Source organism: Miscanthus floridulus, chromosome 4, assembly GCF_019320115.1.
Source record: "Miscanthus floridulus cultivar M001 chromosome 4, ASM1932011v1, whole genome shotgun sequence".
Taxonomy (NCBI): domain Eukaryota; kingdom Viridiplantae; phylum Streptophyta; class Magnoliopsida; order Poales; family Poaceae; genus Miscanthus; species Miscanthus floridulus.
The window spans coordinates 121421275-121444996 of NC_089583.1; the positions used below are offsets into that span (position 1 = coordinate 121421275).

At 45.5% G+C, this 23722-nt stretch overlaps 2 protein-coding genes and 1 non-coding gene across 3 annotated transcripts; 1 reads left to right on the plus strand and 2 right to left on the minus strand.

Moving 5' to 3' along the window:
* Nucleotides 1–3611: 3611 nt before the first annotated feature.
* LOC136552926 (transcription factor RF2b-like) lies at nucleotides 3612–13451 on the minus strand. Its single transcript, XM_066544499.1, has 4 exons — nucleotides 12748–13451; nucleotides 10389–10521; nucleotides 4564–4648; nucleotides 3612–4335 (listed from the first exon to the last, which is right to left on the minus strand). The coding sequence occupies exons 1-4, from the start codon at nucleotides 13281–13283 to the stop codon at nucleotides 3950–3952; spliced, it is 1140 nt and encodes a 379-aa protein (XP_066400596.1). The 5' UTR covers nucleotides 13284–13451; the 3' UTR covers nucleotides 3612–3949.
* A 1962-nt stretch (nucleotides 13452–15413) lies between these two features.
* Nucleotides 15414–15532, plus strand: LOC136553173 (U5 spliceosomal RNA). The gene has a single exon (XR_010783079.1). It is a non-coding gene; the product is annotated as a U5 spliceosomal RNA (small nuclear RNA).
* Nucleotides 15533–15781: 249 nt separating this feature from the next.
* LOC136550584 (B3 domain-containing protein Os07g0679700-like) lies at nucleotides 15782–23343 on the minus strand. The gene is made up of 12 exons (XM_066542198.1): nucleotides 22912–23343; nucleotides 21604–21685; nucleotides 21275–21376; nucleotides 20477–21207; nucleotides 20194–20290; nucleotides 19504–19678; nucleotides 19184–19260; nucleotides 18665–19078; nucleotides 18475–18524; nucleotides 17923–18036; nucleotides 17353–17420; nucleotides 15782–16900 (listed from the first exon to the last, which is right to left on the minus strand). Exons 1-12 carry the CDS (start codon nucleotides 23064–23066, stop codon nucleotides 16113–16115), a joined length of 2853 nt encoding a protein of 950 aa, XP_066398295.1. The 5' UTR covers nucleotides 23067–23343; the 3' UTR covers nucleotides 15782–16112.
* Nucleotides 23344–23722: the final 379 nt, after the last annotated feature.

The window sequence follows — 23722 nt, forward strand, 5'->3', positions numbered from 1 at the left end:
TCCCATATTTGAATAATCAATCAGGGGTGGGCCTCGGCATTATGAAATGCATATAAACTTTTTGCGTCTTGCTCTTGCTAGGCCATGCAAATTCCTCAGGTAGTGTCCTGTTACGTTTAAGCACTTAAATCTCTGGCGTATGGTTCAGAGGTTCATGACGTGACCATGTGAGCCTGGTACTCGGTTCGTGACCGTCCATGTGAGTAGACAAGCTTCACGGATTAAGGCGTGTTCTACCTGAGGAATTCGGCGACCATTAAGAGAAGACCTAGAGCGCTATGTTTGCTCGCATGATGATTTTTTGTATCTTGAGCACTATGTTTGCTCGCATGATGATTTTTTGTGTCTTCCCTTGCTAGGTCGGTTAATTTCCTGGGTAGTATCCTGTTACATTTAAGCACTTGAATCTCGTGTTTGGTTCAGAGGTCCATTGACGTGACCACCCATATGGTTCAGAGGTTCTTTGACGTGACCATCCATATGGTTCAGAGGTTCATTGACGTGACCATCCATTCGAGAAAACAAGCTTCACAAATTAAGGCTTACTATCCGAGGAAACTAACAGCCGTTAGGGAAAGATGATATGGCCACAGAGGCATACGAATAATATCTGAAATGTAAAAAATTAAAGCGTTACTTAGCTTGGTTCATGGCAGAGTTGTCGATCACCGCAGACGAGTAGTTGATCGGCGTGGCGTGCAGCCGAGTAGTTGGCGTAGATGGAGGTAGACTTGATAGCTCTCTTGTCGCCGACATGTCGAGTACTTAGATCAACTCGGAACCCGTCGCGTGTACTCTGAAGTCGCTGCCGAGTATCAGGAAGCCGTTGTCGAGTACCCGGTTGAGTCCGAGTAGTCCATCAAGCGTCACACGGTAGAGTCGTCGAGTTGTTGTGATCGGCGCTGACGGCATGGGGGCGGTGCACCCTTCCAGCTTGACGTGAGCCTTCTTGTTGACCCCTCCCCCCCCCCTTTTTTTTTTGAGGCAGTCATAGACATCTGTTCGTGCACGAATATATACACGTATACGTTGCCATTGGCCTTGCTTTGCTTCGTCATCTTGGCTTGCATGGTGAGGTAAGTTGCTCCCTGGTAGATTCTTGATGGAGCCGAGTTGTCGTCGTGTGCATGTAGCCGAACAACCCGGTGGATCTTGATGCAGCGATGCAATTTGCTTGTGGTCTTGGACATCTTGTTAGCTTCTGGCTTGGTTCTGATTTGGCTGGATGGCTTGTTATGTATGTACGTGTATGTACACCTTCTTTATTTGTATCTTGAAGTGGTTGGACATCGTGGTGAGTTCTCGTCATCTAGTTCTTGACCGGATCCGTTCTAGTTGAGTTGTCAATGTGCCTTCTCCATTTATATTTGCATATATACGCGTATATGAAAAAACCAAATATTAATACGCTGATTGCTTTTGGCTAGCTTGCTGCTTGTGTCATCCTTGTAGCATCCTTTGCATGTACTTTGAGTAGATGGATATCGTCTTGTCTGTCATAGTAGAATTTGTATCCGATGCCAGGACTTTTTGCTTGATACAGTACTCGGCTTGGATAGAATTGGCCCTAGGACTTGTACGTGCTTGCTTCTAAACATTGTATTAGCTTGTGTACGGAATCTTTGTCGCTTTGCTGATGTATACGTCATCCCATATTTTCTCTCATGAATCTACCTGATGTCGTCTTGCTCTGTGTCCCATTCTGGATAGGTTGTCCGTGATGGAGTTGAATCATCCTGGAGTTGAGTAAATTAATTCTATTCAGACTTGGCACCGTGATCAGACCGAAGCTGATTCTAGTTCGGCTTGCACTTGTCCTCCAGTGGCTCCGTGTACCGCCCAGCTGCTTGGCTGCTTGTACTATGCCTCGAGACGTCGGGTTGCTGTTAGTGTACGCGCACCTTCCCAGCGGCAGCCTGAACGATCGATTGGATGTACGAGGACGTCGCCGAGAACATGCGCTTCAGCGAGTTGTCGAATGATGCCAATGACAGCCGCGGCGAATCTTGATCTTGGCGTCTTCCGAGCCGCATCGAGTTATCGACGAGGTTGACGAGAGCCGCGGCGAGTTGTCGACAAGGCCGACGAGGGTCGCGGCAAATCTTTATTTTGAGGTCCACCGAGCTCTCGAATGCAAAGCGCCGAGGTCCCCTACCTGGCACGCCAGCTGTCGATGTTTTACCACCGGCAACCCGTCACGGGGTACCCGGGACGGTGATTTGTTCGGAGGGGTATCGGCGTTTGCAGGAACTCGATGGTAAACGCAGGGAGACAACGATTTATACTGGTTCGGCACGCCGGAAAATCACGGCGCCCTACGTCCAGTCTGGTGTGGATAGTATATTGCGCCCTGTGCTATTTGTTGTGTTGCGAGGTATGTTGCGGTTGTGAGTTCTGTCGGTTATGTGTAGGTGCCAATCTAGGGACCCCTGCCCTCCTTTATATAGTCCAGAAGAGGCGGGAGTCCTAGTCGGTTATAAAGTAGAGATCCTAGTAGGATTACGTGTAACTAGTTCTAGTATGATTACATGTAGGAAATCCTAGTTGGACTAGGTCTTTTTCTCTCTTCTCCGTGGAAAACCCCATGGGTCCCGTATCGACAGTCGTGCTACGTCACTACTCTGAGCGGATCTCCTCCGCTAATAACAGAAATCTCAGTTCTCCACCGCACTCCCATCCCTCTTCACCTACGGCCCCGCCGCGCTGGCCGACCTGAAGCTAACCACCTGTGTGCTCCCACCGCCGCCCGCCACCTTCGCTAGGTTCTGCAGCCTGACCATGTTGGACCTCGACTACGTCATATTCTCCGGCGAGAAGGGGTGGGAGCGACTGGAGGCCATGATCTCGACAACCGCACCGACGTTGGAGAAGCTACGGCCGACGAACGTCGTCTTTCACCATGACGTCCCCAACAAGGGCCTCCCTGTCCCTGGCTCCTCCGGTGGCTGAGCTGGGTTCCGCGGACTGACCGTGCTAGACCTCGACTACGTCATATTCTCCTGAAAGAAGGGGTAGAAGAGGCCATGATCTCAGCAGCCACGCCAACGCTAGAGAAGCTGCGGCTAGCGAACATCGCCTTGCACCATGCCAGCCTCGCCCTGTCCCTGTCGCGTGGATCATCCACGTGCCCAACCACCGCTGGCTCTTGGGAGAGCTTGAGATCCGCAACTTTGACTGTTGCCACATTTCATGTGCGTGCGAGCATACATCACCATCAATGCATAAAAGCTTTTCACAGAGGCGTTTTTTTTATTTCCATAAGCAGGCAAGCGGACGGCCTCTAACAAATGATTCTGTTAATTAGCTAGGTATCCAAACACCCTTACAACAGGTAGATAGTGAATTGTTATCCAGCTAATATTAGCTATGTGATATTAGCTAGCTAACTACTATAGCTAATGAATCCAAACAGGCTCTAATTATTTCAAAATTCGATAAGAAATGTGGGCGAACCAGTCACCACAAACAGGAAGTGTGCAGGCCACTTCCCGCAGCAGCTACTGCTGAAACAACAGACTTCGTGCACACGCAGTCAGGCACGGCAGGGTACAGTTGGGATCATCAAAAATATCACTAGAAATTAGCACAGCAACACAATGTACACATTTCCAGAAGGAGATATCATGATTGTTATTAAGTTTATAACAGAACTAAAACAGGTGGAGAAAAGGAATTCTGCAAAAAAACAATCACTCGGTGCCCTTTCAGCCCCTAGCTCGAAACAACCAACCATACCACACAACAAACTCGAAACCAGTACATCAATGTCCCTATAGAATCAGCCACCACGACAACAACAAATGACAACCGATCAATCTTAACTAGATATAACGAATGGAATAAAAAATAAGCCTACAGGGAAGGAGGAAGCAGTTCAAGGATGTCAGACTATGAACAAAAGAACTCTAAGCCAAACGAATGCTTCTTGGAAGGCAGATGTATTGTATAACTAGAAGGTGGTATTGCTTTCACCTGCAGATATAGAGCTGCCCTCCGACTTCACCACGACCTCTGCCTCTGACTTCACAGCCATGGAACCTTTTCCGATGTCCAGCCCCTGGAGCCGCCCAAGCGAGTCTTGCTGCATCATATCCGAGAGGGAATTGGGGTGGGATAGCATCTGGTGACTCGGGACATTCGGTGGAGGCTGTTGGAAATGATACGGCAGCTGAATATTTCCATGCTGCTGAACTGTGTGTTGCTCCGAGAGCTGGAAGAATGAAGGGCTGTACGAGACGTGCTGCATTCCCATATTAAATTGTTCGTTGGACTTCGACATCTCACCTGTTGCTATCTTAAGCCTCTCCACTTCCTGCTTCAGTGCATCATTTAGAGCTGCATCGGTACGGATATTTCGTCAATAAATAACAGTCATCTGAGAATCAGTGCAATGGTTGCAAAATTTACAGATTGTTCAAGCACTACTAAGTACTAACTAACCATGTGTTGACATAGTACAGCTTCTGAAAAAACAATGCATCAGCTACCTAATATGAAGCTAGGCTGCAACAATGGGACACTCTCCCACATGAACTTATTACAAAAAAATGAATAAATGCTCACCATCACGCAGTTGAGCCTGCTGCTCCATGGCCTGCAACCTTATCTTGAGCTCAGCATTTTCTGCCGAAAGTCCAGTTGTGTCTCTCTGCCGAGTAAACAAATCAGTGTGAAGGATATTAAGCATATTAATACAACAGTAAATTGCATGCCTGGACCCGAAAGTATTATGCGATTCTCGTTTGGGTTGGTCTATTTGGCTCCCTAACATATTTTAGTGATCTTATCCCGGTCCAAAGTAGACATGGGGACGCCTAGAACCCAACATGGCCGTCCATATGGATGCGATTTAAGCAACAACAAAAAAAAAAAAAAAAAAAAAAAAACTAAGCCAAGTCAAATTTTTATTTCATCGTTCTCCGCTGATGCCTCAATCGTCTGACATGCTCGGCACAGCGAGCCTGAGCAGTTCGGAAATGTCATGGGCCTCCCACTCGAGCACCTCATTGCGGCAGGTGGTCAAAATCAGGTCAACGAGTTCGGGAAGGTGCTAGGGGCTGAGAAGGATCCAGTCAGTTAGGGGGCGGTTGGTCTTCTCTTTCCTCTCATCTCAGCGTCGCAATTATCCCTCTTCGTGCTATCTGGCTTGCTTTCCTAGTCAGCATAGCGGCACAGTGTTGCTGGCCCGGCACACCTCGCGCTCTAGGTTGCCCTCGCCTTGCTAACCCCGGCCACGTCAGGGGGCTCTACGGCGAACCGCAACACGCTATTGTCGATCCGTGCAACGATGTTGAAGGTGTGGCAAGCCGTGTTCTCATAGTGGATGGGAGCCAATTGTTGTGCTAGCATGTTTGGCATTGCTTACAACCCCACCACAGGTTGCATCACGGACCACTCCACGGCGAGGCCAACGACATGGTGATGGCCCCTATGTGGAGCGGCCCACGTCAGGGGTCATGTCCCGGTGCGTGCCTAGGCAGTGGCGATTAACCAGCAATGGGGCGTCGAGGCGTGATGACGGCAGGGCGACGACATGGGATCATAGCAGCTCCGATTTAGGCAGTGATTGTCGAGACACGTCGAGTGGGCGCGGTGTCTGGCCGGGCTGTGCACCGAGCAGCAACATGTGCAGGTGCGGCAAGGCATTGCATGGTGCAGAGCATAGCGGCACGGCTGGCTCTGCCGTGGAGGGTTGCCACCGAGAAGTTGCCCGAATGGCGCAATGGTCAGGCGACGGTGCACCTTCCTCGTCGAAAAAGAGAGCGGGAGAGAGGATTGGAGGAAGTGAGTGAAGACGGTCTCATGCGTCCTTACCTGGCTATGAACTCGCCCGTTGGCTCTAGACAGCCAAAAAGAAGAGGATGGGGAGTTCAGGGATGGTGGCTCGATGGATCTCTCAGGTGGCTGCTAGAGTCCAAGGGCACAAGTCCATGCGTTTCAGGCATCAGGAGGGTTTCTAGGGTAGTGGCGGCAGGCCCACCCCTCCTTGGCATGCGCACTACGGATGCTCGGTTCGAGGACACTGCGGACTCCGACCTGTAGCGTCCATGTGATCACCTTCAGTGAGCGACCCGAGCTCCACAAGATCATCGACGAGGTCCAAGCTCAGCAACGACCCTAGCGCAGCCACGACCTCCATGCCCACCTCCTGCCATTGCGTCAACTAGCCCACTCGTAGTCCCCGTGGCCCTGCACCCGCCTACCAACGCTACCTAGGCCCACTCATGTGCGAGAGGCATGCCGGCGGGGACCTAAGAGTCAGCGAGAGAGGTGGGGAAAAAGAAAGGAGCCAAGGTGAATAGATAAGGCAGGCCCAACGGGTTTTCTGCTTAAATCATGTCGTCCACTGCAGGCACGCATGTCGCACATGACTTTACCAGCCACGTGGATGACCACATCAGTTCATGGGCGTTGTTGTGTCAAGTTTGGACCAGGATGAGATCACTTGAATACATTAGGGAGCCAAATACATGATTTCATAGTTTGGGGGCCTAGACGAGAATCGCATAATACTTTAGGGACCGGTCGTGCAATTTATTCTTATGTTGTCTCAACATAGCAGGTCCCAAGCCCTGGTAAAAGAGGAGGGTTGTGATAGGCGTGGCGAGCCAACGTTAAATCTAGCCATTCTAATAGAGATGAAACCCGAAAGAAAATAGTTGGGGCGTAACCCTCTTAGCGACGCGCCATATCGGAACCCGAGTATGGTGTTAAATGGGCAAGAGCCAGGTCGTCACCCCCGTGACGCGCCGTGTCGCGATCTGGGTACGGTGTCAAGTGAGCAAGGATCGGGTCGTCGCATCCTTAGTGGCGCGCTACATCGGCGCCTAGGTGTAGTGAAAAATGAGCAAGGGTCTTCACATCTGAGTCGACGGGTGCGAAGGGTAAGGAAGCTAGTCGAACCAACTAGGATCCATTTAGGTAGTTGGAATGTAGGGTCGCTTACAGGTAAGTTAAGAGAATTAGTTGATACCGCGACTAGGAGGCGTGTAAATATATTATGCGTTCGAGAGACTAAATGGAAGGGTCAGAAGGCGAAGGAGATGGACAATACAGGTTTCAAGCTTTGGTACACAGGGACAGTTGCGAATAGAAATGGAGTAGGAGTTTTGATTGATAAGAGCCTCGAGAATAATGTGGTGGGAGTGAGAAGGCAAGGAGATAGGATTATCTTAGTCAAGCTTGTCATTGGTGATATGGTCTTAAACGTAATTAGTGCGTATGCCCCCCAAGTAGGCCTCGACGAGAGTGCTAAGAGACAGTTCTGGGAAGGCTTAGATGGCCTGATTAGAGCCGTACCTAGTAGTGAGAAGCTTTTTATAGGAGATCTTAATGGGTATGTAGGTACTACAAGCGCAAGTTTCGAGCCAGTTCATGGAGGTTTTGGGTATGGTAGTAGGAATCAGGAGGGGGAGGAAGTTCTGGACTTCGCGGTAGCTTTTGACCTGATGATAGCCAACACTTTCTTTAGAAAGAGAGAATCTCATCTAGTGACCTTCAGTAGCGGACAACACTCTAGCCAGATTGACTTTGTCCTCACAAGAAGAAAGGACAAACGAGCATGCTTGGGTTGCAAGGTGATACCAGAGGAGTGTGTTGTTTCTCAACATAAGCTTTTGGTGGTAGACTTTCGTTTTCATGTGCAAGCCTGTAGGGATAAATAAGCTAAGATTGAAAGAACAAAGTGGTAGAAACTGAAAGGGGTGACGTCAGATGTATTCAGGGAAAGGATTATCAAAGAGGGCTCTTGGAAGAAAGAAGAGGACATAAACAACATGTGGGAGAAGATGGCAACCAACATTCGGAAGGTGGCCTCAGAGGTGTGTGGAGTAACCAAAGAAAGTGGAGGCGAGGCTAAAGATTCTTGGTAGTGGAACGAGGAAGTCCAAATGGCTATTAATGAGAAGAAAGAAAGCTATAGACGCTTGTACCATGACAAGAGTGTGGACAACATAGAGAAGTACAAGGTGGCAAAGAAGACTGCAAAACGAGCTGTAAGTATGACAAAGGGTAGAGCGTACGAGGATCTTTACCAACATTTGAGTACGAAGGAAGAAGAGAAGGACATTTATAGGATGGCTAGGGTTCGTGAGAGAAAGACAAGGGACTTCAACCAAGTTAAGTGCATTAAGGATGAAAGGGAGCATCTCTTGGTGAAGGAGGATGAGATCCGACATCGATGGCAAGAGTATTTTGACAAATTGTTCAATGGTGAGAATACGGACACAACCTTTCAGTTGGATGACTCTTTTGATGACACCAATAGACGCTTTGTGCGGAGAATCCAAGAATCTGAGGTCAAAGAGGCGTGGAAAAGGGTGAAAGGGGGTAAAGCGATGGAACCAGATGGTATCCCAATCAAGGTGTGGAGATGCCTGTATGGCTAACCAAGCTGTTCAACCATATTTTTCGATCGAACAAGATGCCTGATGAGTGGAGGAGAAATATATTGGTATCGATCTACAAGAATAAAGGGGATATTCAAAGTTGTACTAATTACCGGGGAATTAAGTTGATGAGCCATACTATGAAGCTATGGGAGAGAGTTATCGAGCATCGCTTGAGAGCAATAACGCGGGTCTCTATAAACCAATTTGGTTTCATGCCCGGAAGATCAACCATGGAAGCCATTTTCTTAATAAGACAAGTGATGGAGCGGTATAGGGAGAAGAAGGACTTACACATGGTTTTTATTGACTTGGAGAAGGCTTATGATAGAATACCAAGGAATGTCATGTGGTGGGCTTTGGACAAACATAAAGTCCCAACGAAGTACGTCGGGCTCATTAAGGACATGTACAACAATGTTGTGACTAGAGTTCGAACAAGTGATGGAGACACGGATGACTTCCCGATTATGATAGGACTACATCAAGGGTCAGCTTTGAGCCCTTATTTGTTTGCCTTAGTGATGGATGAGGTCACAAGAGACATACAAGGGGACATCCCTTGGTGTATGCTTTTCGCGGACGATGTAGTGCTAGTTGATGAAAGCCGGACAGGAGTGAATCAGAAACTGAAGTTATGGCGGGAGACTTTGGAGTTCAAAGGTTTTAAACTCAGTAGAACTAAAACTGAGTATATGAGATGTGACTTCGGCCCTACTACTCGGGAGGAGGAAGATATTAGTTTGGAAGGTCAAGTAGTGCCTAGGAATGATACCTTTCGATATTTAGGATCAGTGCTACAGAGAGACGGGATGTTGATGAAGATGTTAGCCATAGAATCAAAGCAGGGTGGATGAAGTGGCACCAAGCATCTGGTGTCCTATATGACAAAAGGGTACCACAGAAGCTAAAAGACAAGTTTTATAGGACGGCGATTAGACCTGCTATGTTGTATGGTGCAGAATATTGGCCTACGAAAAGACGACATGTTCAACAGATAAGTGTTGCGGAAATGCGTATGTTGCGTTGGATTTGCGGTCATACAAGAAGGGATCAAGTTCGGAACGATGATATACGTGATAGATTAGGGGTAACACCAATTGAAGAAAAGCTTGTCCAACACCGGTTGAGATGGTTTGGACATATCCAACGGAGACCTCTAGAGGCACCGGTGCGTAGTGGAATCCTAAGCCAGGATAGTAACGTGAAGAGAGGCAGAGGAAGACCGAAGTTGACTTGGGTAGAGGCAATAAAAGGAGACTTGAAAGGATGGAATATACCCAAAGACTTAGCCTTAGATAGGAGTACTTGGAAAACAGCTATTCACGTGCCTAAACCTTGATTGCTTCTGCTGGGTTTCAACTCTAGCCTACCCCAACTTGTTTGGGACTTAAAGGCTTTGTTGTTGTTATTGTGTACAAAAGACATGGACACATTGCTCGTAGATTCAGAAAACAGAACCAGACAAGATCTGCTGGAAGTACAGGGTTTTATGCTTAAAATTTGAAGTTGCTAGCATAAGATTAACCAAGTAAGAAGGTGCTTATTGCAATGAATTGAATCAATGGGGATAGTATAGTCACCAAAACTACAGTGCTGCTCAACCGAGAACACAGTTCTTTTACTGCCATCAACCAAGTATTACTATTCAGATCTCCAACCATTGAGAAAACTATATAAAACAACCCCAAGGATCATTTCGCCCTAATCACTACATGTGGCATTAGTCAATACTCAACATGACCACATAAACTATCCTAGCATGTGTTATAGATCTCATTGCATGTGCATCAGTCCAAAGAAAATATTATACTAACTGTTGATTTGTAAAGCAATTGGAGTTCAGCTGATACAGGTTACAGGTATGGACTATGGAGTGCAGCTGGTTGCACAGTATATAATAAATAAAGTGTCACTATGCACCGTGTTATTTTCACACTAAAATAAATGAACTGAACACGGTTCAGCAATACATGAGGCAAGCAGAAGGATGAAAGGCACCTGGAACAGTGTCAGCTGCGCTGAAAGAGTAGTAGCCTCTATCTGAAGAGTTTGAACCTTCCGCTCCAATTCTGTTATATATCGAGCTTTTCTTTCCTTTGACCGTGCTGCAGATTGTCTGTTTGCAATAATTCTGCACAAAACCCAAGCTCAGGAACTCAATAGGCATTCATAAAGTATAGGTTACAAATACAACAAGCTGGTTAGATGATTTAGGTAAAACAAAGTTGACTTGGACAGATCATACAGTCAACTGATTAAGATAATTTATAGGTAATGTAATACAGTTAAAACTAGTTGACATAGATTTACTAATCTGTTAAGATAATTTAGGTAATGTAGTAAAGTTCAAACATTTGACAAAGACAGATGAAAGTTAACTTCCTAAGTTCAAACATCATGGGTGTGAATACAAAGATCATGAATAATATTCACGACAGTTTGCCTACGCTCCAGTAACTTAACAGAATTTCTCATTGTATGTTCTTCTGCCTGTCATCCAAAATTTCAAGGTATAACGCTACACACAGATCTGGGAAATGAATCAAAATATGGTTGTGCCACAGAAGCAAGGTAAAAAAAAAATAGTAAATGCCAAATAAAACTTAATAGCTTCAACAAGTTTCAACAATCACATACTGAAAAGAAAATCAATCAAATCCCGTTTGGAGCTCCGTCGCATCTGTTAGCAGCTGCAGTGGACCTATTAATCTAAGCTAAATTAGTTGCAAATCTGATAATTTTTTATAGCACAAATGAATATCATGGTTTAAGTGTTATTTTATTTAGCACTATTACAACAAATATCGCCTGATATTAGATAAGTTAAATATTGAACAAATATTACAGAAATCAAAATGTGGCTGCAATCCAGGGGCAACTGTACCAGCCAGCAAAATGTAAACCTAAATTATAAATACAGGTTTACACAGCTTGCTTGTAGTGCAAACTCTTGGGAAAATACTAATGTCCAGTGCAGTTAACTGGAACAGGAAAAATATATACTTGTGATGTAGAACTATAAGGCACATTTAACAGAGTTATCAACATTCACCCCAACTTCAGTTAACATGTCGGAGGGCCTTAGGCATGACATAATAGGAAGATAATGACATAAAACACTGCATGCCCATTTAATATGCGACAATTTTCTGCCATTTACAGCCTCTTTGCTGATTTGAGAACCGTTGACAGTGAACAGCCTCTTAGCTGATTTAAGAACCTGTTTCGACAATGACCAACATAAAACAATCTTCAAGAGTGAGATACTAGCGTACCTAATAAATACATCGATACTAACAACGTTTATGCGAGTAAAACTGGCTATGCTATCTCCATTGTATCAATGATTGCCAATACAGAAACATATCAACGATAAATAATTAAATGTTACCAAAGTCAACAAGGACTTGAGGTCTTTAGGAGAGCAAACATGTAAACAATTGCATGAATTATCACAAGAGAAACACCATATCATATAGCTTGGCCCCAATACAAAGTTTTGACAAACAAAATCTAACCATCTCCAGTGTAACTTTAATATACGCCAAAAGGGAAACGATAGTTGTAGCATATAATTTTGTGCTAGAAAGAACCAGTTAGAAGTATGCCACGCTACTTATTGAGCATCTTGGAGGGAATCTAGATAACGTGGAGTGTCCAGCGAGGAAAACATTGCAACAAAGCAAATAAATGTTGAATCCTGCCTCTTTTGATCTCCATCTCTGTTTATTTAAGATTAAATGAACAGAAGAACCTTTAAGGACCATGACACTAACCAACTAAACAAATACAGACACCTCAATAACTTTAAAAACATGGAGAAAATGCCACGAAAGCAATTCAAATTGATGCCACATCCCGCCAATTTCGACCTGTGCCTTCTGCTTATTTAAGGCCACTAAACGACACGAGACACCTTTACAAACTAAGACACTAACTGAGCAAACAAAAAATGACATCTCAGTAACTTTTATGGGTGCTTGCTTTCACTTGGAAAGAAACCTAGTACGTGACAAGGATGACCTAGCTATCCAATTCAGTTGGTCAGCTTGCTGCAACCCTATCCGATAAGCTGCCTTTCACTATCCCGATGATTCCAGACCCAGACCACGTCTCAAGTAGTTGGCAAGACTCACAGGTGGCTATGCTTCTTCTTTTTTTCATTTCGATGCACACAATACCAAAAGTCATTGAGCATTATGCGGCTTTTCATTTTACAATCAATATAGATCACAAAAAGTAACAGCCATCTCACCTGCAACCCTACCAACCAAGCAACTACCAAGTGCAGTCCTAGCTAGTAGTGTCAGAATGCGAGGACGGTGGCAATGGAAGAAGGGGGAAAAAAAGGCGTCACCTTTTGGCGCGCTTGGGGTCGATGGCAGCGAGCTCAGCGAGCTGCTCCGAAGACATGGCCTTCTTGGCCTCCATCGCCTCTCCGAACAGGCCTCCGCCGCCGTCCTGCTGCCCGCCCGGGCCGCCGGCGCCGGCCCCCATCCCGAAGCCGTCGAAGGAGGCGCTGTGGCGGTGCTTGGCTGGGCGCGGCGGCGAGGAGGTCTCGGCGGCGCGGTCGCGGTCGGCGCCGGCGATCTTGTCCATGTCCATGAAGGTGGAGAAGAGGTCGTCCTCGGAGCCGATCTCGTCGAAGCCGCCGCCCCCGCCGCCGGCCAGGTCGTCCGGGAAGCGGAAGGCCACCTCAGATCTGGCGCGGCGGTGGTGGCCCACGCGCGGCGGGGGCAGCCCTGCGCCCGGCTGCGGCGGCGGCGGCGCAGGCGCCCCGCCCGGGACCGGCGGCAGCGGGCAGGGCAGGTTGAGGTTGGGGCTACGCGCCGGCGAGCGCTGCGGCGGGTCGCCGGGCTTCGGCGGGTCGCCGGGCTTCGGCGGCATCGCCATTGCGACGGGCAGGTCTGCTCCTCTCTGTCTGTCTCTCTCTGGTCGGCTGGGCTGCGCGTAGTTGTCTGGGTCGGGGCTCGGGAAGGGCACGCGGCTACTCCTACTCTTGGCTAGCTGCTCTGCTAGCTACTATAGACAGTGGCGTCTTGGGTTCCGAAAGTGGAGTGTGCGTGTGGGATCTGGGAACGAAGGAGGTGGGGTGGGGTGGGCCCCTCGTAGTCATGTGATCGCTGCCTTGTTTCGGGCTTCAGTGGGCTGGACACATCTTGGGTCGCTTCAAGCAGAGTTTGAGCAGATAAATGGGCTGGATGGAAGTCCTTAATGTGGTGGATGGTGCAATGTTGCTCAGAGACCTTGGAACACCAACGAGAACAGGCTCTGCTAAAAAAAAAAAAAAAAAACTAACGAGAACAGGCTATCACCGCCGGAAGGGCCTTTGCTCTTTCCCAGCATGATTAATAAAGAGCGGTGATGCTTTTTTTCTAAAAAAAACTAATAGGAACAGGCTACCATCGATTATTTTGAAAATTTTAAAATAGTTGAGTTATATTAGGAGTACAATGGTTTGTTTATACGAGTGAAAATACATCAAAATATAACATAGATGAAACTAAAAAGAAAGAAATGCTCAGGCGAACCTAGCAAAAACATAATAATTAATTTTCTCTTCTCTTCTACACCTAAAAAGGGTGAAAGGATATCGTCTGCCCAGTGAAGGATCGCCCGGACCTGCATGTTTCTTCGTCGCCGACTAGTGGACCCTCCACAACAAGCATACTACACGCATGATTGCCCCGTCCTCCTCACTCGGTATCGCTTTGCCTTGTATAAATCAATCAATCAATCTCCAAGAACCATGCGTGATCAATATTCAATCACTAGTACTTGTTTCCCTTCCTCAAGCAGCAGCCCTTGCTTTCAAATCCATTGCCTGTGTCACATTGAGAGTTTCTTCCATCCTATTTTTTTTACTTTCCCAAGCTACACCCACGCCCTCTGTTCTCATACATGACCCGTACACATGACTCATACTCATACAAGTTAGGACAATTCGCGTTTAGCGATGATAAATACGGCATCTGGTTCCCATACGTATCGTGTCACACCTTATGTATCTCGTAGGTGACCCGGACTCATAATCCACGCTCATACGAGTTCGAACAACTTGTATGTAACGATGATACGGGGTTTGATTCGACGATTCCTATAATTATCGAGTTCCGTTATAATGCACGGGCACATTTGTTAGTCTTTAAAAATGATAAGGGCTGGCAACAATGCTACTATAGTATCGTTGCTGTTTTTTTTTTGTTGCTTTCGTAGTTGTCGGAAGCCCGGACTGTGTGGTATGGATCAGTAACTACCCCAATCGAATTATTTGGGCCTACTCATTGTCTGTGGGATCAGGGATACTTTCAGCAAGAAATATATCGAAGAGTTAGCGATGGGTTAGCCGAAAATCTTAGTTTATCAGAAGCTTGGTCTAAAATTCCCGAAAAATTAGCCTTTTATGATTATATTGGTAATAATCCGGCAAAGGGGGTTTCTACAAAGAAGCTAAATAGACTTAAAAATTTACCTTGCAACAGAAGTTTTTTTTTAGTAGTCCACTTTGACTAGATCCCAGATCTTCAATTATCAGCAAAAGAAATACAAGTAAAGCAGTACCGAGTGGTACGCAAAGTTGTATTTGTAATTTAAAATACTTATCGTAGCTAGCAAATCCTCTTATGCTTTTCGTAGGCAACTCTAGAACTAAAAACCTTATATTTAAGTACTATATAAGAAAATCTTATTTATTCTCCAACTAATATATCAACATGCTGATGTGAATATATGATGCTGCTTTGGTGACAAGTAGTTCTCAGCATTTTCACACATCCAAATGTCTAAGAAATTGTTGTTGCATCCTCTGTTGGGCTAGCCCAGCAGCAATTGTTGTGCGAAGCGAGTGACGCCCTTGAGTCACAGCCTTACTGAGTAACGGGCCAGGCCAGTTTTGCGCAGCGTCGCCGCGCGTGTTACTTTCTGTTCGGGGCATTGCACTAGTACCACCTCGCTGGTCTAGCTATGTTGCGGTACAATGGAGAAGCATATAAGGAGGACCACGCCTACGTTGTGAAGGCACGCAGCTGCGTGGTGAGCACAAAGCGAACTATTCTTTCGCCTTTTACTAAAGAATACCGTGTGAACGCCACAAACAGCAGCATACGCTAATTTTTGGAGGGGATTTTCCTTCGTGGAAGGCCCCCACAATTCTAATTAATTTGAAAGTTATCCGTTTTTCAATTCTAATTAATTTGAAAGTTATCCGTTTTTCAAGTGTATTGTGTCCAGTACATTTATAGCCTTCTGTAGGCAATGCAAGATTGATGCTTTCAGCATCAGTAAAAAGGACCTAGGAAAGCAGGATGTTTTTTTCTGTGAAATGAACTGATTCCTAATAAAAATCAATGACTCGAAAATCCTGTTTTCCAAAAGGGCCTTTAGATGGGATGTACAGTACAAATCAAGTATATGTGGGTTATTGAAGCCTAAGGTTTAAGCGTTATTTGATTACAACACCAACCAACACAAGAGCATCGTGGTTACAGAACTTTTACAACATACAACCTGGGGTTTGGTTACACAGCCTCGTACGTACACGTAAGTTACTCCAGCCTCCACAGTAGAAGCAACTCCATGAAACCCAAACCCTACAGAAATTTGATTTAGAACTTTCACATCAAAACTCACCAGCTTTTCCTGAAAAAAAACAAGAGGAGCCGATAAGATACACACGTCAAAGCACACTGACAACACCCATCAGTCACAGACGCACGCACGCCGTCAAGTAGCAGCAGCAGCATCGTCGGCAGCCTTGTCCTGCTGGTTCTCGCCAGCCTCGTCGATGGCCATGGCGTCCGGTTCCCGCTCTGCTGATGCTGATGCGACGCGGCCCTCGTTGGACGTCCGCTCCTCACTCTCCACCGGAGCCGGTGGGGCCGTGGTCGTGCTGGAGCTGCCACCACCTTGCTCCCCCACCAGGCTCGTCAGGCCGTTCTGCTTCATGTAGTTATCAAGGGGCCGGCTCACCACTTCCAGGAGGCCCATTATGCTCACCGGCCGGGGCTGCTGCGCGCCATGCTGTCCTTGGTCGCCACGGACGGCAGGGGCAGGGTGGAAGTTGAGGTCTATGTGCCCCTTGTCGAACATGGTCACATCACTGTTGTCTCGGGTGGTGTCCAGCGTCTGCGGGGATCTTGACAGGTTGCTCCCCTCAGGCTCTTCTCTGTTCACCCATGCGATCTTCTTGCTCGCCTCTGCCTCCTCTCGCTCCGACTGCCGCTGCTTCTTCCTCATCCTCAGTGTCTTGAACCGACGCTTGACCATCATGCACACGTTGCAGGTGCACGCAGGGTTGTGCTTCGGGCCCTTGCCGCTGGGCGGCTGGATGCACACAATGCATGTGCAGCCAGGGCGATGCCGGGGGTGCTTTGTGGTTGTCGCAACTGAAGCGGTACCTTGGTTCCCGACTTCACCAAATACTGCGGCACTGGCCAAGGCGTCAAGGCTGGATGAATCCATTTCAGCGACATTCAGCTTCAGACCATAGCTGCCCTTTCGCCTCCTCATCTCTGCAATGTACATTGTATGAGCAAAAGGTGCAGTATGAGCTTCTCTACAAAGCTGACTTATTAAAATACATCACCAAAATATATCTGCCTCACTTCCTCATTAGTCATTACTAACCAATCAACTGTTACATTGATATCCCGATGCCCTTCCTTACACGACACGTCTTCAGCATCATGAAATTTTGTTATAAAAAGAAAAGGCTGACCCTAGGGGAAAGACCTCCCCTGAGGCATTGCAGAAATTTCCTCGAACTGAAGGGTTGAGAAAAGATACCGAAAGCTGGCTACCCCGGATGTGTATCTCTAAAGAGTTACACAGCAAGGGGCCTTTTTTGCATGCAAGCCAGGGCTTGAACCCTGACCAGCAGCCTCCCAACTGGAGGTCCTACCACTGTGTTATCAATGTGTTTAAAATTTTGTTTTCAAGGTCAGTAAACATAAGTAAATCGTACCTTCATACTGCTGCATAACACTTTGCAACTCTTTTGGGGTCAACTCTTCAGGCGCAGAGCAGGAGCAGCTGGAACAGTTGAATTTAAAGTATAATGAGAATTAGTAGGAGTAACAAAAGTAAGAATAGAGCAGTCCAGCAAGGGAGTAAGGGTCAGTGTCACAAGACAAATAGCCTCCAGCAAGAGATAGTGTCACCCTCTTAATGAAATTCGTACATGCCTAGGTACGGTCTTGAAAAAAACAAGGGACAGCGTCACAGACAATTGGCCTGATGCCAGCAAGTTTTTCAATACGAATTGTTGAGAGTGATACGAGAGAAAAGAGCATCTTTCAAAGTACATGGATAAATCTAGCAAATCCAGGATCTTGTGACTGAAATTCTGGATTGACCAAGACTGCGGATAAGACAAGACTGTAACATGAAATGAAACAGATCAGATGAAGACCATATAAATTCATTGTTCCACACCAATAAGATTATCATGCCAAAGTTTCGGAATTTTAAGACTAAAGATTGATCAGATCACACATCGCCCAACACATCAACAGAGAACACAATATAGCATTACCATTTTGGGTCCCATGAGTTATCGGTGCATGTCCATTTGGATGCAACAATAACATTAAGAGGCAACCGACGCCATTTTGAGCACTCATCACAACGAATCCACTGATCTTGTTCCCTACAAATAAAAATCAGAAATTTGACATAATTGGCACATTGACGCCAAGTCGCCGATGATGTACATGACTTCCATTTAGACAACAAACCCTCAAACAGTATGACGACTACACAGTTAATGCAATAGGTGAATGAATGTCACCACTTTTTCAATTGTTCTTTTTCATTTCCACCTCTTAAAGCATTATGACATTTCTTTTTCATGGAAGGTCTATAAAATTCAATCTCAGGCATTGTCCTAGAATTAGATGTGTCTCGCTTAGATTGTCCTAGAATTGGAAGATCTCAAGACATAAGTAATTTCAGGTTTTTTTATGTTAGGGGAAAGGTATTTAAAATGTGTTATGAAAAAGTACAACTCATCATGGATACTATTCATAATCACTCAAAAGTAAACAAAAAATAATGATACTGTATCTTTTTCCGATCATTTACATACCCTGTTGCACGGATAGTGAAAATTGATCTCTTTGCAAAGACAGGGGGTTCCTGCATGTATGTACTATGGTTAGAGCAGGTTGAAGATCATTCAAGTATTTTTGCGATGAACAAAGATCAGATTTTTGTGCCTGGCAGAGAGGATGCTCCATGATTTGGAACAAGAACAATGAAATGAATAGCAAACTTACATCATATTCTTCAAATTCATAGTCCTCAATCATCACAACAGTTGGCTTTGCAGTGGGAGCAGGGCGCAACAACTCTTGAGCCTCTTCCCAGGTAAGCTTTAGTTCCATGGCATCTTCAGCGTCGATTAAGAACCTCCTGCTTTTGGAACCAATATTGTGACTACGTTTTTGGAAAAATTGCAAAGACCCCTCATCTGGCCTGCTGCCAAATTTATCTGCCTTATTCCAACTGACATCCCCATCAGCTGAGTTCATATGATGATCATATACAGAGCTTGGATGGAGATCTGCAGCTCCCTTTACTGAGTGAAGAAATCCAGGATAACCACTTACTACTCCTATGTTCTCATTTGCAGTAGAAAAGAGTGTCTCACTGAGAAGGGAACCATTTGCAATAGCTGAAATATGTGAGTCCTGTGTAAAGGTAATAAACAAATATTGAAGCAAAAACATGAAAAAGGAGATGAAAAACAAGCACTTGCCACAACAACAGATTATCTGATGGATAATCTAACTTACTGGCAGACTGACAGTATTAGTGGCCTTCCGAAAGCCCATAACAAGTTTCCCTCCAGGATCTATACGACTAAAGGTCACTGCAGAAAATAACCACACAAAAAAATGATTCCAGTAAACAACATTCAGAGAGCATGATACATGACATAATACTATTCGGCATAATTTACTATAGCATGGATGCCATGGAAACCATGTGACAAATAGTAAGAAGCTACACCATATACGTAGTATTAAAAACAAACTTCAACAAGAAAGAAGTGAAGTGCATGCTTGCAAATAGATGCTTATGATCATGTCCAAGGAAATAAATTCCTAATTACCTGTATCGCCAGCTTGTAATTGCAAAGACTGTATGCATGGTGTAACACCCTCCAAGACGTACATTCTGCTGTTATTATTTGGCCAAAACCTAAACTGAAAATGCCATTCTTTTCCTCTTGCATCTTGAATTGTCAAGGGGCGACCTTCTGGTTGAGAAATTGGGGGGAAATATGCCTACACAGAGAACCTTGTTAACTCAGGATGACAGAAACAATGGGGAAAGAATGCATACAGAAGCAGCTTCTGCACTAGCAGTAAATTTCGTGAACAGAAGCAGTAGACCACAACAATGAAAAGATGCACATTGATTAATTATTTACACGAGACTATGAGAGTATTCGAATAAGATCATTGCAGCGCTACCATAGATATGATAGTGGTTCACCATTAGGATGAATTTAGGTTGAACAGTAAGTGCAAGACATTACATAGATCAGTTTTTCCATGTTAACGGATACGCAATGTACAGGATGACGATCCCCTTCGTATATGGTTTCTCATACATGGATGGTATATATGTAGATCCTATTGATCCAGGATAATACCATGTTTATTTTTGTAAAATCTGGACAGGAAAGTCAAATGCTTTTGATGTTCCTTCCAAACAACTTTTGGAAGATAAATCAGCAATATATAATAAAAAACATACTTAAATTATTAAAAGGAAGCCAAACAAATGTTAAAGTTACCTCAGCACAAGCTTTTGGAAGAACAAGGCGCCCTATGCGGCCTGCATCACTCGCACTGAGGACCTTCTCGAACAATGGAACGATTGTGGAATTTGAACTTGCAAATTATAGTCAAGGAAGATAAAAGAAAACCTACATCTGTCACAAAAGGAATTTATGCAGCATATTACACGGGTTTAAGCCTAATGAGCTATTCTGGAGCCTTGTATTTATAAGTTACTAAATGTCAGAGATCAATGTCACCAGGAAGTTGACAATTTCAAATGTACGAAGGCAAGGATACTCTCCAGATATTTGTTGCAGCTCTTGGTCTGTTATTCTTGGCCAATACCGAGGAAGTAATTGATTGCGGCCCCTTCCCTCAGCAGGTGGTCTAGCAACACGAAGATGCGGAAACATGTCTCTCGTTGGATCAAAAGCAGCACCTTCACCAACCCTTGGTGGTCTGGTCAGGAAATGCCGAGCCCTCTGTGCTTGCTGAAAGGGAGATAATGTAGTGGCAAGCTCTCGTCCTTCAGCAATGGCTGTTGTTGGCGATAGAATAGGTCTTTCCGCTGTTGAAGTAGCCTCCATCCTGTTTCCATTGCTTGCAATACCTAGGCTCATGCTCAGACATGCCTCTGAAAATGATTCACTTGTTGTGCTATCTGTAGTTGGATCCTTATTGTCATCTCTTCGAGTACATTGAGGTGACTCTAATGCACTTTGAGACCTAGTTAGGAAAGGCCTTCCCATGTCCCCAATACTAAGGGTTGGTTGTTCCCATTTAATCTGCCTTGAACCATTCTCTATCTCTTTTTGTCTCAAGATGTTACTGCTTTGTCCAGCCTCTATGCCTTTTACCATGAACAGGTGATTGCTCTTATTTACAATAGCAATATCATCATTTCTGGAATCCAACATAAGAGAGGGTGGCTGTTCAAATTTTCTACTTGACAATAACTTGTCGGTTTTATCGAAAAACCGCAGATTATTTGGACATGGAAAAAGCTTCGGAACCACTTGGCCAGAAGCCTGTAAAAAGTACAATCAGAATATTTGAAAAGGGAAGGTGGATAATGTGACCAAAAAAAGAACTTACAGACTGAGCTGCTGAATTTTTCATGCACGTGACACATTGAACTCCTCCACTGTCAAGTAGATCATAAGAGTTCTTTGAAGCAACACATCCACAATGGAGGTGCTGAAACAGTAGAATTTCATAAGAATACTGTTGCATTACAGTTCAGCCCAAGAATTTGCAGAATCGATTCCTCTGCAGTCGACCGCATGGTGTACTTGTCACTGGCAGGTGGGCCTGATGACCTGCCAGTGACAAAGTCACTAGACACCAGGGACTCGACTACACTCAACTGCAGAGGATCTCATCGTAGAATTTGCATGTATTTGCGGCTTGGGTCGCCACCTCACCTTCCCACAAAATGAGCAGTCTCTCCATCCTGATTCCTTTTGGTGAAATATATCACAAAACACAAACTGTTCATATAACAACCTAGGCACACCAGAAACCACACAATAGAAATTAGAAACGGGCCAATCTAGTAGGAATTAAACAATAATAAGGCTTTCCTAAGAGAGAGAGAGAGAGAGAGAGAGAAGGATGAAGCAAAGCAAAAACGATGAACGGAATCCTTAAAAGAAACAAATTCTTATCTTATTGTTAAAAAAGAAACATGTACTTCCTATAATCAAATCAAATGGTGAACAGAGCATGTAGTTCCTGCAAAAACAATATCATCGTTAAAGGTGGACTTTTTTTTTTGATTCGTTAAAGGTGGACTGTTGGTACCAAGCAACAATTTTGATCAAATCCCATAGCACAAAGTAGGTGAGGCAAATAGTCAGTCGCCTCTACCGAACAGAGGTAAGGCTCATCCCTGACACCAACCCGGTCAGAACTCAGAACTCATTGGGGGGGCAAATCCACAGTGACTGATGCAAATGTCAGTGCACTTCTCGTTTTCAGTGACGAACCTATGAGAGTCCGAGCAGCTGAACACTGACGAAATTCTCAATAGCTAGAGGGTGGTGAATCAACAACTGCTACCAAGGCCTGGTTTAAATTGTAAATTTTTGCAATCTGGACACTGTAGCACGGTTCGTTTGTATTTAACAAACTTTATCCGATCATGGACTAACTAGGCTCAAAAGATTCGTCTCGTGATTTACGACCAAACTATGCAATTAGTTATTTTTTTATCTATATTTAATGCTCCATGCATGCGTCAAAAATTGATGTGATGAGAAAGAGTGAAAAAACTTAGAAATTTGGAGGTGATTTAAACAAGGCCCAAATCGCTTCGTCAGAATTCTACGACCCACCCAGGCACTCTTCCAGCCGTCGAGGCAAAGTCAACGCAGCTTTCCGGAGTCTCTACACGTTCCAGCTCGGCACGGTTTCCGCATAAATCCGCTCGTTTGTTGGGTTTCGCTAGGGAATCCACTACGACGACGAATGATGCGCAAATCGCCGCACCTTTATACAGCATCAGGTAAAAAAATCACGTCTTTTGTTCTTCTATATATACATCTAAAAAAGAAGCAAAAGGGGGGAACAAAGTTGCAAAGCATCGAAACGCTAAAAGGGGAGGACTGAGGAGAAGCCGAACGGCATGAACCGATTCCGATTCATCCATCCAATCCAGGCCCCATTCGCAGGAGGGCGCTGGCGGCGCATAGGACAAGAAGAGCGGAAAGGGAGGAGGAGGAGGGCCGTACCTGCACTTGTCGCAGAGCAGGGCGAAGCCTCCGGATCGCAGCGGCCAGCCCTTCCTCCAGTCCCCTCCCGCCCCGACCACCGACGACGCCGGCCCGCCGCAGGTCGGGTTCATGCACCTCTTAGCCGCCGCCGCGCCGCCACCCACCATAGCCATGGGCGTCCGGCGAGCTCAGGCACTCCTCTGATCAAAAGGTCAGCTGAGCAGGCTGAGCGCATCGCCCACGGAGAGAGAGCGAGAGAGTGAAAGAGGGACGGGCCGAGAGACGAGACGAGCCGAGACGCTAGAGGCGGTGGGGGAGGCGTAGCTTTCCGGTGGATGTGGAGGGGACAACGAACGCGCGCACCCAGCCGCGGGCGGTCGCTGCTGGCGATTGGTGCATGCGGGTGCGGGGAAGACAAGGAATGGAATACGAGGGGGATCGGGGTGATGGATGGGGCGAGGTGAGCGACAAAAGCCGTAGTGGTGGTTGTACTAGTAAACTAACAGCAACAGCCCATCCACCTCTCTGTTTGTTTAGTTCCTCCATACAACTTTACGGGTAGCATCGTATGGAAGTATTAAATATAGATTAAAAATAATTAATTATATAAATCGTGACTATTTTACTATATAAAATTTTAAACCTAATTAGTTTATGATTTAGCTACAAAGCGTTACGGTAATATATATGCTAATATTAGATTAATTAGAATTAATAAATTTATCAGGTGGTTTACTGATGAATTTAATAATTTTTTTTTATTAGCCGAATGTCTATGCGACACCCTATGCTTTACGCTCGGCATCCAGACACCACCTATCACTCACTG